This window comes from Drosophila sulfurigaster, chromosome 2R (genome assembly GCF_023558435.1).
Source record: "Drosophila sulfurigaster albostrigata strain 15112-1811.04 chromosome 2R, ASM2355843v2, whole genome shotgun sequence".
In the NCBI taxonomy this organism is placed as follows: domain Eukaryota; kingdom Metazoa; phylum Arthropoda; class Insecta; order Diptera; family Drosophilidae; genus Drosophila; species Drosophila sulfurigaster.
This window is the reverse complement of record NC_084882.1, coordinates 35,462,602-35,480,834: the sequence shown is the minus strand read 5'-3', so window position 1 is coordinate 35,480,834 and position 18,233 is coordinate 35,462,602. Positions and strand designations below refer to the sequence as shown.

Genomic DNA, 18,233 nt, shown 5'->3' with positions numbered 1-18,233 from the left:
ATTAGTATTCTTCAAATATTTATAAAATACCAAAAATGTACTAAAATATACCGAAGCATGTATTCGGTATATTAATATACTGTAACATTCAAAATATACCATATATTACAGAATATATGTATATACTTTATACGTTCGGAGATGACTTCATCTGCCTCTTGCATACATTTCTTGTATGCACAAACATAGAATACCCTTCTTTACCTTATGGGTGTGGGTATAGAAAATATTAATTTATGCATCGCACCTCAATGATGATGGCGAGGTGTTTTGACCCCACCCTTTCCTTTTGTTTGCTCCTATAATTGGTTTATGACCAATGCACCTTTCGCTGTTGCAGGTGTTTAATTAATGTTTCATTTCTTTTGCTAACATTTTTATGATTTCACTCAGCCAACAAATCTTTTCATTTTTGTGTGTGTTTTTTCTCCAATCAGTCAAAAGTCTTATCTGCTGGCGCACATGTTCGTAATTGTATTTTAGAAGTTTTTATTGCTCACTCTTCAGATAAGATGTGGCGAAGAAGGGTGCTTTAAGGCATGCTGTTATAGGCTATTTATAATCTAATCATCGTGACAAGCCCATAACGCCATCGAGTCTATCCACACTTATGTTAAATTGCTGGCAATAATAGATTTACAAGCATGAAGAACGTGACATCAAAGGTTTAAAATAAAAATGATCTGCAGGAAGTTTGACATATATTTTAAACTCAGACTGTTAAAGAATATTATACAATTCCCACATATATTGTAGTGTTTGTATTGCATTCAACAATAGTATATTATTTTCTACCCTTGGCTGATCATTGTTCACTTCCCTTGGCTGCAAAGGTAATGATTATACTTCTCGCTTTGCTTTTTGTTATTTCCTCAACTGCACATTGCAAAGTAAGCCAAAAACATTAGTTAATAAACAATTATTACAGACATTAATTAAACACTTTTTCGCCTCTTTGACTGCACAGTTAGATGATCAAAACAAAGCTCAGCCCCCACAAACACACACTCACAACTCACTTAAAACACTCGCTCACAACAATGAATACTTTGAATGAATGAAAGAAAGCTGAAGCTGAGACTGAGACTGAAGCTGAGGCTGGCCTAACCGAAGTTATTGCATAAATTTGAATAGTTAATGGTGCATTTGTTGTGCAAAGTTGATTGAAGTATATTGAAATTGATTGAAAGTTTATGACATAATTTTCGTTATTTTAACACAAAACACATCAACAACAAACAAACAAAAACAAAAAGTGAATGTGTCGCATTGCAAAATGCAACGCTGATCGATTGTATTATTATTATTATTGTGATCGATCGATATTTGTTAAAGATCCGAACTGCCGTTCTTGATCTGTAACGAGAACTCGTTGCAGTAACAGAGTATCAGGGAAGTATATATGTTCAGGAAGTATTGGAGTACTCGGTTGGTATTCATAAGCGAGTACTTTGACGTCAAGTTCAGACACTGTAGTATTTAAATATTTATAGCCTGTGTTGTTCCGCTCTTTTGATTATATGATTAGCTATAGTTTTTCTTTATGCCCGAATGACTCAGACAGACAGACAAAGTCAGATAACTAGGCAGCAGACTTGACTCTTGAAAACTCGTGTCACCCTTGTGGCAAATGTAAATGAAAATGCCAGAGAGGCAGCAGGGCAACAATTGGCATGCGACAAAAACAAACAAATGAGAAAAACGCTTAAACGGCCGAGTTCATATGACTAACTGCTTTATCTGAACTTGAACTTAGCACACAACACAGCCTCTCAACAGCCTCGCACATGACCGAGAGACTGTCTACGGTCGTATACTCTAATCAGGGGTACAATCATTTTGTCAACAACTTTGTAATAACAGCAGCATGCAACGACGCAATCACAAAATAAAGATAATCGCTTAATAGTACAATGTGATGCAAGATTCTAGGAAAGTTTTGTCTCTCAATTGCTTTAATGAAAACTTTAGATAATCTTTTTATCTATTCTTTACATCTATTCAATGCATACTGTGCGAATTTTCAGAAAATGTGGAATTCACTTTGTAATCATTTTTAGTACAATTATTTTGTAAACCCTATAATTGCAGTATCATGCACTATAATCAAAATAAAGATAATCTCTTATCTCAAGATTCTAGGAAAGTTTTCTTTTTTAACTACTTTTATCTGTTCTAAATGTATTCAATGCATATTGAGCGAATTTTCAGGAATTGTAGTATTCTCATTTTGTAATCATTTTTAATAAAATTATTTTGTCAAGAACTGTAATTTCAGCATCATACAACCTCTTATAATCAAAATGAGAGCTTAGATGATTCTAGGAAAGTTTTATTTTTAAATTATTTTTAAGAAGCACTTTTATTTATCAGTTTTATTAATCCTAAACGGATATTCGGAAAATATAGTAATCATTTTGTAATCAATTTTAGTAGAATCATTGTATCAACAACAAAAGATTCTCTTAAGATTCTAGGAAACTTCTTTTTTTTTTTTCATTGTCAATATCCGTTTCCTAAAAAATACACAACATCGATAAAGTTTTAAATATAATATGTAGAATGAACTTAACCACACCGAAAGTACGTCCAAAAAGACAGTTAACATCAAGTGTGACCGTACAAAATAGTGAAGGACATTTTAAACCATATGCGGTCACGTTTGTTATGCTAATGTTGATATACATATAATATGGCCAATTAAAACACTTTTCCTTGCAAATTCTAACTTTATCTAACATTTTATCTCTTCATATAATACTGGCAAGATTTTCGCATGATTCTCTATACTTCCCATAATTATTTTATGAATTTCCCCAGTCTATAACTCACCTTAATATATTGGCGTGAGACAATTTATTAAGCAACTGAACCTCTCGCAGCATATTGGGTCGATTTGCTCGCAGTTGATTCATTTTCAGCACCATCACCTGTCCAGTTGTACGATGTGTGACCTAGAAACCAAAGAGAAAACATAAATGTTATATTAGTTTAAAAAAATATCGTTGTTTTGATGCACTCGAAAAGCACATAGAATTGTAAACCTGAAATACATGATTCAACGGGTCAGCTGACTGCGAGTCTAAATGAAAGCAGTTTAGCAAATGCTTTCAGATGATATAATTAACTGAGGTATTTTATGACAGAGACGAGTTAGACTCCCGCAATTGGTTTTAATCACATGTTTAAGCAGATACATGATCATAATTTACTCATTTTATGCATCTGCCAAAGTTGTAACGGCAACGTTTGTTATGTCAACATTTTGTTGTGTCTTTTTTTTTGTTTTTTGTGTGTGGTATTTTCACTTTCAAGCAGGCAGCAAAATAATGGCCATTGCGGAAATAAAACAACAACGAAAGCGACAAACGCTACCAAAAAAAAGATGTAAAAAAAACGCAAATGAAAATAAAAAACATCCTTTTTCCACCAAAAATCGAGACGAGTTGCAGCTAAACCAGTCGGAGCGCCTGCAACGTCCGTTTGAAGCAAAGTTGACAGCAAGCGCAAAAAAAAAGAAAGATGCAAGAAGATGTAAGAGAGACTGAAGACAAAAAAAAACCTGGCTTGGTGTAGTTTGTTACATGGTCAATTCAGCTGCAGGTTTAACGCTATGTCTTTGGCTTTTCGGCGGATATTTCCAGACGCCTCGGCCAAACACGTTTCGGACTCACTGTGAAACGGCATTGACCACGTGTGACATCGATTGCACCGGCAGCTGAAATAATTTCAACTATTTCCCCACACGCAGTTTTGTTTTGGCTGTTAACAAATATTTAATGCGACTTAAAGGTTGCCATTGCGTTTTTTTCATTTTTCATTTTCATTTATCAGTTATAGAGTGTGGTGTTGAAGAAACGAGTCCGAAATTCGAGATCAACTTTTTCAATCACCTTTCAACAAGTTGTTTTTTTGTTTTTTGCTGTGCGACAACTGCGCTTAGCGGTACAATGTCAATGAGAGAAAGACAAGTCCAACTCAAAGTCAAGACAGAAGTCAGCAATCAAACAGGCAAACAGGCAAGCAATCAAACAAGAAAGAAAGAAACGTGTTCTGCACCACCCCAAAGAGAAATAGCTTCATTTAGTATATACCCTGTAATAATACTCCTTTTTCATTCTTTTTTGTTGAATACCCTTCAACATAACAAGCATAAACATAAGCAGCATGAGAGGCTTTGGTGTCGAGTTCTGCTGTGTGCGAGAATCGAGGTCGTTGCCATTAGCAAAACAAACTGTTAGCCAGTTAGTCGAGCGGCTTGAATGGAATCTGACCCAGTTTGCTTTCTTTCACGCCTGCTGCTGTTGCTGTTGCTTAGAGTCAGTCTTTAACTTGCTTTCCGTTGTTTTTTGGACATGCTTCTTCTCGACGTTGTGCAACTCTTTGAGCGACGCGTCGTCGTCCAAGTGGCCAACAGCACACTAAGTGGCCTTCATTCCTATAATCAGTTATAAACTTGTTGACGACCAAGACGAAGACGTTTACATTTCTAGCCAAGAAGTGAAATGTGAAATGGTCAAGTGCGTAGCCAATCTAATCTACACAATGCGCCACACGAGCCGCAGCGTAATGTCTTTATTATAATTAATAATTATTATTAAAGTTTGGGAATCAATTAATGCATCGCAGTGGTATCATTAACAAAGAGTTTACACAATATTTGATTGATCCCGTTACGTCGATAGCTCAGTTTGTAAACTAAACCAACACACGGCCCAATGCATTTGATGTGCTTTTAATTGTTAACGGAAAGCGGAGCTCTCTGAGCTCGCAAGTTGATTGCTTTACTCACAACTCGCAGCTCACAACTCACAACTCTGACTACTGCTTGCTGCAGTTATGCAAATGCTTTGCTTCGTTTGCCTTTCATTTCTGCAAATGTTTAACAAATTGTTATATTTCGAGTTAAGCAAATAATTTAACAAGAAACATGTTATTCAACAGCTCAGCTCGCATGGCGCCCAACGTACGTCGTTCGCGCTTATGTTGCACACACGCTGCAACAACATTGTTAGCCCAGGGTGAAGCATAATGAATATTTCTTTTTTGTGGGTTACACGAAGAAAGCTCAGCTAGCCGATAGTTATTACTCAATAGTCAAACAACCTTTAAAGTAGCGAGAATAACATTCCACTTGAGCCACCGTTATTCATTAACATTGTTTAGTACAATTAAGAAAAAATTTAAGCAACCAGTTTGGGCATAAAAGGAATGCAGTAAAAACATTATATTACTTGATTCTAATAAAGAAAGTAGCTGGCTTTACATTTAGAAACGAATGGCGCCCAACGTACGTTTAGGCTTATGTTGCACACTAGTTGCTACAACATTGTTAGCCCAGGGTGAAGCTTATTGAATAAGCAGCGAGTTTGGATATCTATGGAATGCAGTGACAACAGTATATTACTTGATTTTAATAAAGAAAGCCGCTTGCTTTAGATTTATAATCAAATGGCACCCAACGTGCGGGCGCTTATGTGGAACGAATTTGAGGAATATTTCTTTTCATGGGTTATACGAAGAAATCACGCATAGTCAATATTGAAAAAGTTTAAAGAGTAAGAATAACATTCACTTGAAAAACATATAATCATTAGAAATGAAATGAACAAAAAAATTAAACAGTTTCAGCAACCAGTTTTAGCATCGAAGGAATGCCGCAATAACATTATACTACTTGCTTCTAATGAAGAAAGTAGCTCCCTAAACCCGCATTTTTGTTATTATCAAGATTCGAATTCACTTGGAATGTATAAATAGCAAGGCGGCGATTATACAACAAGAATTCCGGCCCAACAAGTATAACAAGATATATTTAAAAATAATTTCAAAATTATAACGAGAGAATGCTAAAAACAAACGGATATTCCATGAAAAAAATAGCCATATAATAGTAGTAGTTGTTGTTGTTATAATCAAATGGCACCCAACGTGCGGTCAAATTATTCTTTGAATATTTATTAACGCTTATGTGGAACGAATTTGAGGAATATTTTCTTTTCATGGGTTATACGAAGAAATCACGCATAGTCAATTTATTGAAAATTCTTAGTTTAAAGAGTAAGAATAACATTCACTTGAAAATCCATATAATCATTAGAAATGAAATGAACAAAAAATATCATCTAAACAGTTTCAGCAACCAGTTTTGCAACGACTCTTCTGCATCTTCCATAGGAATGCCGACTGGAATAGTTATATTCTTATGAAACGAAATTCAATCGATTCCAGTCGGATTGTAAACAATATTGTTTGAAGAAGCCAGTAGCGTTGCAGATAGGCCACGTACAAGGAACCCACTGAGGTGGAAATGTCATGGCCTGAGCTGTTCCACTTGGTAGAGCGTTGACCAATTGATACTATGCAAAAGAAGACTTTCTAGATATTTTGCAAACCCATATTTGCGATTTGGTTGACAAATGTGCATATAAGGAGAGAGACATCACATTTCAACAAGACGGAGATCCAAAACACACTTAAAATCTTCAAATAAGTTAAGGCGCACAGCCTGATTCAATCCGACGAAAATTTTGGTCGATAATGAAAAATCGATTGAACTCTACGAATCAGTACCAGCAAGCTAGCGCGAGTATAGACTATTCTAAATAAATAATTTAAAAATAACCAGAATTAATAAAAACAATTACAAATATCGATCTTTGACCAAGTATTAAAAACGTTTGTTGAAAAGTGCTCAAAATGAGCATAACGAGTACATGCGATTTTTTGTTTTTATTTCGTAAATAAACCAATTCGATTTTTGGTATATTTTATATAAGATTCTGTTAATAAATATTCAAAGAATAAACACAAAAATTGTCATTTACTTTACTAATAACTTTTATGAACGTCAGTAGAAACATGTACTCACACTTGCACGCTTATGTCGGTTGTGTGTTCCACATTTAATTTCTTTCACTTTACTTTTCTTTCCATTAAATGGGTAACGTCGTGTGACGCCGCAAAAATCAATTAGATTTTATGCCGAGTCTTTACGTAAGTGTGCTGAAAACACAGAACAACACATAGTAGATAGAATACCGAAGACAGCTCGTGTGTGTGTGCTAAATAACAACAACAACACTAAAAAAAAATGCCTCTTTTGATTCGCTAATTGGATATTGAGACTGAAAATCGAATATCGAATGTCGTCGTATGACATTTTAACATGTGACTTGCAATAATAATAATAAAAACAAAACAAAAAATGATAGTGCGAAAGAAACAAAATCAAAACAATATCAAACCGGAATGTGGGGCTATAAGAATATAAATTGTATGCAGCGAATAAATCTAAATGATTACAGCGATAGTTAAAATGGATTCATTGTTATTTTAAGCAAATAGACAACTCTGTATAGGCGCCCAAATACCATTTAGAATACACCAAGCTGCGTGCATGGAATGAGTAATGCACTTTCAATGAATGGACATGGGCAATGGGAATGGACTCATCGGCCAACCTTAAACGTTACCACACACTCACACTCATGCACTCATACTACATTCACTCAGCTTTATTGAATGTGTGTGTGCAATTTAATGAGATTCTACAGGCAACACACCCGATCGCTAAGCACACAATCATGCGCCGAGAAGTGTCTCTGTAATTAAACTTTAATTGTTGTCGCATTGCCAGTAACGAAACTTTAATACCCTCCTTCTCCTCCTCCTTCGATACGATCAACTGAGATGTTGTGTCCGGAACTGTTACCAAGTTCATGTCGAATTCATTAAACCCGTGTTGAAGGCGTGTTTGTGTGTGCGACAAGCATTTCCTCTGTATGACATCAAGTCAAGTTGTGTCTCTCTCTTTTGATCTTATCACACTCAGCATACTGATTACATAAGCCGCCAAAAAAACAAACAAAACATGAGATTGCCATTAACCCCGACATAACAAATTGACGGTCAAGTTCAAGTTCTCCACCTGGATAATAGTGAAGATTGGAGTATCTCATTATTTCTACTTTAAAATCCAAATACTAGACAATCACGACAATTGACGTACTACACAAAAAAGCGAACACATGTTCTAATTTCTAATCGCTTTAATTAACTGTTAATAGCTGTGTGTGATAGGTTTATCTTCAATTTTTATTTTTGGGATTTTTCCGTTCTATTTTTTAAGTGAAAATCAATTATTTTGCACAAGTAGTCGACGACTAAGCGCACATAAGCAAAAGCAAAGGGAAACACAGCTGTTCCGCACAATTCACAATCCACTTTAAAAATCGATTGACCAAAGTTACGTGAATTGTTGCCAACTTTTTGTTGTGCTATCTGCTCGACTCAAGGACAGGATTTTCATCAGCTTTTCAACGCTGTCCACTACATAAAGAGGGCACTAAGGATGACGGAAAAGCAAAGCGACATAAAAAGCAAACTATTAGCTAATTTAAGACTAACAACGTAATAATATTGATACTTTTTTAGAGCATTTTAACTGTTATTGATCTTTTTTATTCGCTCTAAGGCACTAATAATGGATTTAATAGTAATTGCACCTTAGCTAAAGGGTCACAGCTAGTCTAAACTACTTAAAAAATGAAATTGAATACCTGAAAGTGGGAGAACAAAGTAAACTCTACTTATTTTAAAAAACATAGTTATATCGCATTCCTTTTCTATACAAAGATTTAAAAATCATTAATGAATAATAATAACTAAAGGGTCTAAGTGTCTAAATTTAACTTAGACCAATTCTAATTCAATAAATGACAGTTGAGTAAACTGTGCCTGATTTAAATATTAGAGTAATATTGTGTTCCCTTCTTTTTTTTATACACACATTAAATTGCATGCAAATGAAATATAATAACTTAACTAAAGGGTCTAAGTCAGTCTAAACTAAACATGCAACTGTTCAAACTAAATACGTATGAGAACTAAACCAAGCCTGCCTTTTACACATATTAAAATTACATTAAGGCGTACTTCTATTCTAATTACAGGGTATCAGCAAGTCAAAGCTAGACTTGTAAATAGAGAGAAATTCTTTATGGCAGAGGCAACGGGCAGCAGATGTGTCAACAGACAGAGTCTCGTTGACTGTTGACTGTTTGTAATGGACCAACTTAAGCTTTGCGTGTTGTTTAATTGGATCTAATTAGTTAGTTAGGGGGGAAAACCAGTTGAACTGGTCGCGACTCTCCAAGTTGAAGTTCATCAATCAGCGCGTACTTTGACGTCACATACAAGAATTCGCTGTTGAATTGTAACGACGACATAATAAGATAAGAGCAAAACAAACTTTCAGAGAGAATCTAATATTAATGAGATAGCCAGCGAGGTAGATATAAAAGATGGAAGATGAAGAGATGGAGAGATGGAGAGATGGCTATCTTTCGGTGGTAAGCGGCAATGAACTTAACCAATTATTAATTACAGCTATAAACACACAAAAGAAAGAAAAGAAAAAGAAGACAACTATCGCAGTTATCTAGATAAACAATAGCAGAGTACACTTCACATGCACTTCACTTTGAAGAGTAAGTGAGAAGAGATTACACTTGGCGTATACAAAATATTTGCAACGCTTGAAAACAAAGTAGAAAAGTGAAATGCTGTAAAAAATACTCGTAAATAATTGCCGTAGCTTGTTTTTGGGCCTTATTTTTTGTTCGGTTGTAAGATCGGTACAGTTGGCTGAACAATTAAAGCATTGGCCATGGCCAAAAGCACGCCAACTGGCAGCTAAGCCGCGCTTCAGCTAACTCTATTTCATCCATTTCAAATGTGAGAAAAATTATGTTTCCACTTGAAAACTGTTCAAGTTGCCCGTTGCGCCGTTGGCCTCTGCTTTTGCTGTTGTTGTTGCTATTGCTTTATTGTAGTTCGTAAACCCGACGGGCAATATATTATCCGTATACTCAAAAACTCCACGCACCCACAAGCTGCTTCCCCTCTCGATTCCCCTATAACACCTACAACTTGTCGCGTGTTCAGTTTGAAATGGAAATGGAAAGTGTGCATTAATTGCGTTTGTTTTCTTTGCTGTCTCTGCTGCTCGCTTTCCGAATCACATATTTACTCCAGCATATTTTAAAAAATATGCTTAAAACATTGCATTGCAAATGCAGATTTTACCAAAGTCATCCTTAGTTGGCTTCCCACCAACACAATAGTCCATATACCCGATGTTATACCCTCTCTCTCATCGACTTTATACATTGTTATGCCAATTGTGTAGTATCGCATAATGTTTTATTGTTCAATTTCAACGAGCGACAATAACAGAAGATAAAATGCCACAAATGTCAAGATAAGCTATCAAATGACCAAATTGCTTAGCCACATCAAATTGTTAGTAGTACTTCTTTTAGTATTTCATTGCTAAATTTAGCTGCGCACTTTAATGAAATGTAAACAAGTTTCGTTTTTTTTGGGGAATTTCTCGAGCATATGAGCTAGACTACTTATTATGCTCAACCTCTGTTGAGGTGGTGCTCTAACCTCGCCTAGCTGTAATCCAAAAGTAGACCTCCACAAAGTAGTGCAGAGTGTCTTTTGCTTTTGATCCCATTTCAGTTCATTCCAAAAACTCCAATCTGTCAGCAGCATAAAAAAGAGAAGACAGAACTCGTTCACAACTTGCCATTGTTTATCACCGAGGCGAAATGCGAACGACATTTGTTGCGCTACAATTTCCGCTCTCTATATGCGCCCAATTCAAATTCAAGCGTCGATAAATCTGTCTTATCTGTTTTAGTGTTAGTTTTATGTCTGTCATAACCTCAAAAAAATGAATGGATTGCAACAGCTCAAAATTATATATGATGAATATCATCACATCGCCATCGCCAATTTATGCGCTGCATTCAGAGAACATATGATCATTGCGTTTTTTTTTTCATCTTTTGGGGTCATTGACAGCTCCCAAGGCCTGCCTATAATAATTGGGGAGGGAAGTGGGAGGAGAGAGGAATTCTTTGTGGATCGCTGCGTGATGACATAAATAAATGTGCTTTATCCTTTTACACATTGTGCACTCATTGTATATGGAACAACGTCAGTGATGGATTTCCGCACTACAGTATGCCTTCGCTATGAAGAACACACTTTACTAAGCTCTAAAGACTCATTTCCTACAGCTCAAGCTCGACCTTGACCCACTCAATGAGTTATGATTGTTTTAGTCATCATCTAAGTTGTTTACGAATCGAGAGAATAGAGAATATTTTAATTGAGCTCCCCGTTGATTCCCATTGCAACGCATTTTGCGGTCTCTGTGGATGAGTCAACAACATTCGCAGATTATTACGACGTTCTCTCTCTCTCTCTCACTCTCCGGGTAATTGTAATGTGCGTACAAAGAGGCACTTAAATGCCATTGTTTAACTATATAAATAGTGGATCTAGGTGAATTCCCAGTGGGATATAGGGAGAGACTTTACGACTCTCAAATATATACTGCATTGCTTGCTTTTGTGTGCAGGTGTGAAATCACGAGTTGTTTATATTCTTCTCGATCCACTATTAAGTTCACTGTTTATGAAGCGATCATAATGAAATTTTTAGTATTTTTAGCAAAGTACGCAATCAATATGAATTTATTTTAGCATTCAGTTAATATTGAGTTTTTCACAATTTTAAGTTTTTTCTCTAAAAAATTGAGAATACAGAATACTGTAATGATAATATACAGAATATTAAAAGAATATACTAGTGAAATATACCGAATTCACTTATATCCAACTTTAGTAGTGACGTATGATCGCATTTCATTGAAATGTTTTGTATATTTAGCATAAACCGCAAACAATATTGTTTTATTTTAACATTTATGTATTTATTATTACGTTTTTTACAATATTGATAAATTTCACATTTTATATTTATATATCCAACTTCAATATTAGTGACGCGATTTTAAGGAAATTTTCAGAACATGCTTATAAAATATCATACGACAATATTACATAAAAATGTGTACTTATAGATTATATGGCAGCTGCGGCATTCCACACTCAGGGTGGTATCAAATACTTGCGAGTTGGCCAACTATATCGAAATATTCAGTGAGCAGAGGAAATGCTTAGAATAACTGCGAGTAAAGACCGAACAAAATGAACCGACGTCGTCGGTGGGGTGAATCATGTTGAAAGGCGTCTTGCAAAATAGGAAATTTATTTCTTTAACGATTGCGGCTAACAAACGAGGTGTACACAAATTAAGGCAAGGCGGTGCAAAGCAGCGTAAAATGATGAAAAATTGAAACGCCAAAAATGATTTTGAAAACTTTGAACAACAAACAACCAAAAAGGTGGCGACCGAGACGAGAGAGCGGAATGAAATAGGCAAAAGACACGACGGATGCAGACCACATATCGAATGTTTCTCATATACTATTCGAATGTGTGTGTTTATGTAGTGTTCTGTTGTGTATGGTATACATCACAATCACATCACAGTTTGACAGTGACACAAAAAGAAAAGAGCAGTGAACGGTAGTAAATTTCATGAATGAAATCACAGAATATACGAGTCTTAAGCTCACAATATAACCACACTAAGCTGCGGTAACACCGTCAAGTGTGACCATCTCTAATGCCGAAGTTCACTTCGCTCCAACTAGACTCTGATAGCATTAAGTGAAACGAAGCTGATCACTAAGAAGTGTTACAATTCTCAGACAGAGATCAGAATGAAATTCCTTAATGAAATTCTAGATTACAACGGCATTAAATGTGACCATTTTTTTTTTATTATAATATAAAGCGTGCTTTCAGTTATGAAATCATCAGTGGAATTTCCATTGAGTAAATCAGTTTGTGGGAGTGTGGTAAATAAATACCTCAATATGACGGTTCCACTTATCCAAGTAAAAAAAAAACAATTGAAAATCCCATTATTCATACAAACTACAATAAGAATAGGTCTATAACAATAAAGTGTGACCGTTTTTAGTTTAAAACCCACAAAGAGAATTTAGCTTTAGTAAAAAACCCACAAATATTTTTAAAAGAATTTAGAAAAGTGCATTTAGTAAAAAGCAAAATAATATAAAATCATGCTAAATATTTTTAAAAGTAAAAAAAAAGAAGAGTTTATCTAACTAACTAATAAAGCAACTGAAAATCCCATCGAATATCCAATTTTGTATACAAAATAAGAATAAAAATAAGTTTATTACAATAAAGTGTGACCGTTTTCAGTTACAAACTGAACAATAAGCATCTCTGTTGAGTAAACTAAATTTATAAATGCACATAATATAAAATATTGCATATATCGAACGAGAAAAACAAGTGGACAACCCGCTGACAAGAAAATTAGCTTGGCATTAAATAAGATCACTTGCAGTAAGTGTGACCAATCTAAATTTAAAATATTTTAAGCAGTGGTCACAAGGGAACCCCCTCCCACGCTGATACAATCAAATATCGTATATTACTCATACATATTTTGCACATACAAGTACATTTATTACCACACAAACAGAGCCAACAAAAAAATGTTGTATATAGAGTAGAGATATGTGTCGCACATATAATAATTCAATTTTGAATCATTCTCAAAGCGTTAAATATTTGGCACACACTCAACACTCGAGCACAGTGTCACACAAATTTTGTACAAATTTTGTGGGCAGAGACCGAACGAGAGAGAAGCGGGCGTGGTTGCTTGTTTTTTTGTTTTTTCTGTGTGTGGCATGCGACGTGGGGGCGCGTGGTGGACAGAAATAGCTGCAAAAAGGCAACCAAAAAGTGGGTGTGTGTTGTATGTGTGGTTTGCGGTGCATATAAAGACAGCTTAACAGATGACAAAGCGAAAGATTTAGTGAATGTGGTAAGACCCATGCCCAAGTCTATGTCTCTCTGGGCAAGGACGCATTAGAAGTGTAGGGCCTAAGGCAACAGCATTCTGTTACGCTCTCGACGCACTGCGAAGAGGTGAATGAATCCAAAAATATGTCTCCACGCTAGTTGCACACGTAATTGCTTGTTGCTCCAGTCCTCGCCTCAGTCTCTGCCTCTTTGCTGTCTGCGGCATGTGCAACCAGTCGACGCATCAACAGCGTTGGCTATACATCTTCGGCTTAAGCAGCCAACAGAGAGACAAACTGCAAAACGTTATCAAGCGAAATGCATTCTATCCGCATTTTGACTTGTTGATTGGCGCCGCTTGCAACTCGGCATCTGTTGCCACTCAACTGCAACAGCAGCAGCATCTATAAATGTCGCATATGATATATGCACCATATATATATATGGATATACATATGTATTTATAAGCGAACATCACCGTCGAGGGCTCCGTAGCTCAGTGTTTTGACAGCATCAACAACCATCATCGTCATCGCCATCGCCATCATCATCGTCATTCGTTTCGCCAATTCATCGCCTTGAGAAAACGATTACTTTTCGACTCGTGATAAATAAATAATAACGACATATTATTATTATTCATGTGTATCTTTGCCAACCGACGACTTGGAATGAATTTTAATTTTTAATTCGCTTCATGTTGTCCTTATTCTCTTGAGCTTAAACCTAATTTGAACTTTTTTCATTATTCGTTTAGAATATTTCAAAACATTCACTTCAAGGCTGCCTAAAGGTAAACAGTCTACTGTTAACACTTACAGTGAGCTGTTAAAGTTGAGGTAGCTATGAAAACAGCCTGCTGTTAACAGTTAACTGTTAACTTACGGTAGTTTTGTAACTTATCTGTTAAGTAAACTGTTAGTAAATAAACTGTTAGTAGCTGCTTTAGTATTTGCAGCATTTCTAATTGATATTTTGCAGCTATAAATAATCTTACGACTCTTATAGAACATTTCAACATTCACATGAAGGCTGCCAAAAGTAAACAATTTACTTTGAACACTTAACACAGCTGGCTGTTAACTTACGGTAGTCTTTTAACTGAACTGTTAAGTGTTAACAGTAAGCTGTTATTGTAGCTTCTTCACTAGTTGGACCATTTTTTATTATTTACCAGCTAAAAATAGTTTACGACTTTGCTAATTCTGCAGTTCAGAACTTTAAATATGCTGAAACCTAATTTCAACTTTGTACACAATTCGAATAGAATATTTCAGCATTCACTTCAAGGCTGTTCAAAAGTTAACATTTAACTGTTAACAGTAAACTGTTATTATAGCTTCCTTAACTGTCAAGTGTTTACAGTAAACTGTTATTGTTGCCTCTTTGGTAGTTAGTTACGAGCTTTTTACGACTTTGCCAATTTTGAAGCACTCTGAACTTAAAGTGTGTGCAAAAATAAATCCTAAACACACAATGCCATTATATGATCACAATTATATGATCTGCGATTGTATGTGCCCACTATAATATAGGAGAGCATTATCGTCGTTATATGGCATACCAAAATGATTACGGTAAATGTCTCAATGAAATGTCTGACAACGCTATAGCTATAGCTCTCTGGCTATAGTATTATATAAGTGACTAAAGACTTTCGGTTTTGGATTTCCCATTCAGCGTTTAAGCTTTTGTTATTGAAAGTGTTTTTGTTTTTTGAGTGTTTGTGGTTTTTTTTGTTTTTCAAGCCTCGGCTGATTAGTGCGTTAAACATTTGGACTTTTCGCCAACAGCCAAACACACTAGTTATTGTCTTTTTTCGGTTATGTAAATGTTTTTGTTTTTTTCCTTTCAATTTCAATTAGTTAATACCTCGCTTTTTAATTAAGAAATTAATGAACGAGGGGCGAGAGACAGCTGCAAAGTACTATAGACTGTTCTCTTCTCTCTGTATATTGCATTGTATATAGCCAATTATAGTTTTGCTAGTTAACGAGCCGTAAGTTATCGCCAGCCCACTCAAGATGCCAGTTGTTTGACGTCGATAGGTCATAAATTGAGAATGCAACTGGGCGTCTAACTTATTATTATTATTGTTATCGCAATCAACTTCACGTGATTATACAGAAAAAGAAAAAGCAAGTTAGATATATGGACATCTATATATATTGATATGATAATAGAGACCTTTCTCCCCGCCATCCACCAACAAATTCAATTCAATTTGAATTTATGGCGTGAAATTGGGAATGTTATCAATTTGAATTAACTTTTGCTATGCGTTTGCTGCATTCGATTGAAAGATTATTGAATTGATATAGCTATCAAATTGATGACTATTCAATTAAGAAGTTTCCGATTCCGATTCCAAATGCAGCACGTTCTCAGTTAACCGCTAGGGGGAAGTTACTCGATGCACTAATTGCCCCTGCCCCTGCCTCTCGATCCTCTTCATCTTCATCTCCATGCAACGCAACGCAGCTGCCGCAGATTGCAATGCGGAAATGTAAACGAAACAAACGGAATAACAACACAACGGACAAATGAACGCACTTCACACGCAGAGAGAGAGAAAAATGAAACACGAAAAAACATAAAGGCTAATAAAACAAGGGGCATGTATCTGTGAGATACACACAACGATCGATGGTTTATCTGCGAGATGCACACACATAAAGCACATAAAACACTCGTCAATTCGCACGCAATTCGCGCCAATAGAAAGTACATAAATTATAATTACAAACTTAATATTTTCAGCCAATAAACAGCAATTAAATAAACCGAATACCTGCAGCCCTTTTACCACTATCACTATCAATGAATGAACGAATGAATGAATGAATGAACTTTCATGTGAGTATCATTGTTAAATTGTTTGGGGGCAGCTCAACATTTTTTGAGGCATGCATGAGAAAGCAGAAAGAAAATAGTTACAAATTTAACTACAAATGGCCGTAAAACACAAAGAAAAATTTATAAATAAATATCAGCAAAAAAGAAAATGAAAGTTTTCGAAAAAAAAAACACACTGTGAATATACGAAACAGTAGCTGCTGCTGCTTTGCTGCTTTGCTGCCATCGTAACCGAAAATTTTCTTTGAAAAATTTCAGTTTCGAGAAAGTTATTATAGGCAAAGCGTTGCGAAGGTTATTACCAATAACTGCTATTTCATTGAACTACAATGTCACGATGCTGTCAGCGTCGGCCATAGAAAGGAGGAGACTGATATGCCATCTACACCTGCGGTCAATCAAATAGAAACGATGATATCACAACAGTCGTGACCAGAGCTCGCAACATTATTGCTATCTAATCGCATGTCTTCTTTTTCTTTTTGCACAAATAATGCTGACCAAAGTGGTTTTTTCAAGTATTTCTATATAATGGTTATTCAATTGGCTATTAACCATGCACCATAAATATCGATTTTCTAATCAATGCTCTACAAAAATGATTTATTCTACATTTGATTCCATTTCCCTTTCAGATGGTCAAAGTTCTCTATGTCTACCTAAAATATCGTTTTTCAACATATTTTTTACCCGGTATCCATAGGATAAAAGGGTATTATAACTTTGTGCCTTCATGAAATGTATATGAAAGGCCGAAAGAGGCATCTCCTAGAAGTTATTAAAGAAATACTTTTGTATGGCAAAAAACGCTGACAATCTGGTATATTCTGTACTTTATGGTATATTTTTAAAACAGTAGTATATCAATATACCAAATATATCTTTTGGTATATTTTTTTTAGTATTTTACGGTATATCAATTTGGTATATTTTTAGTTTTAGTGGTATATTTATTTGGTATATTTTAAAATGAATACTGAACTGCATTTATTAAAATGGGCAGCGGGCATCTCACATTCGAGCACACTCCACTGTAGCTTTCTTGTTTTATTCTAAATGCAGTTCATTCTTCATAAATTTGATTTATGTACCACAAAATTTTAGCACATTCCATATAAATTTGATTTAATCTACGATTGAATTCTTTTACTACAAAGTATTCCCAAGTGCACCTCAAATATAATTTATTAAAATTTCTAATCGTTCAACAATTTCTTTAATATATTTTCTACATTTCGTAACATAAAATGTCAGCTCATTCTTCATAAATTTGATTTAATCTATAATAATAATATATTTCATTCCACTTTCAGATATAACTACAAAGTATTCCTAACTCTACTTCAAAAATATAATTTATTAAAATTTCTAATCGTTCAACAATTTCTTTAATATATTTTCTACATTTCGTAACATAAAATGTCAGCTCATTCTTCATAAATTTGATAATCTCGTTTTAGATTTTCCAGCGAGCTTTATCGGCTCGTGTTTCATTTGAATTATGAAGGCAATAACCCATTTTATGCCCTTATTAAAATCAGATACGAGCCTCAGCCTGATTCGAGTGGAAATTGGCGCCTAAAAGCGTTAAAAGCACTTTGACCAGAG

General features: G+C 35.1%; 1 protein-coding gene across 1 annotated transcript in view; it reads right to left on the bottom strand.

Moving 5' to 3' along the window:
• Window positions 1–18,233, bottom strand: part of LOC133838765 (uncharacterized) — a 29,094-nt gene that overhangs the window by 4,122 nt on the left and 6,739 nt on the right. The window contains 1 exon segment of the mRNA XM_062269986.1: window positions 2,833–2,954. Coding sequence (XP_062125970.1) covers window positions 2,833–2,954 — 122 coding nt within the window.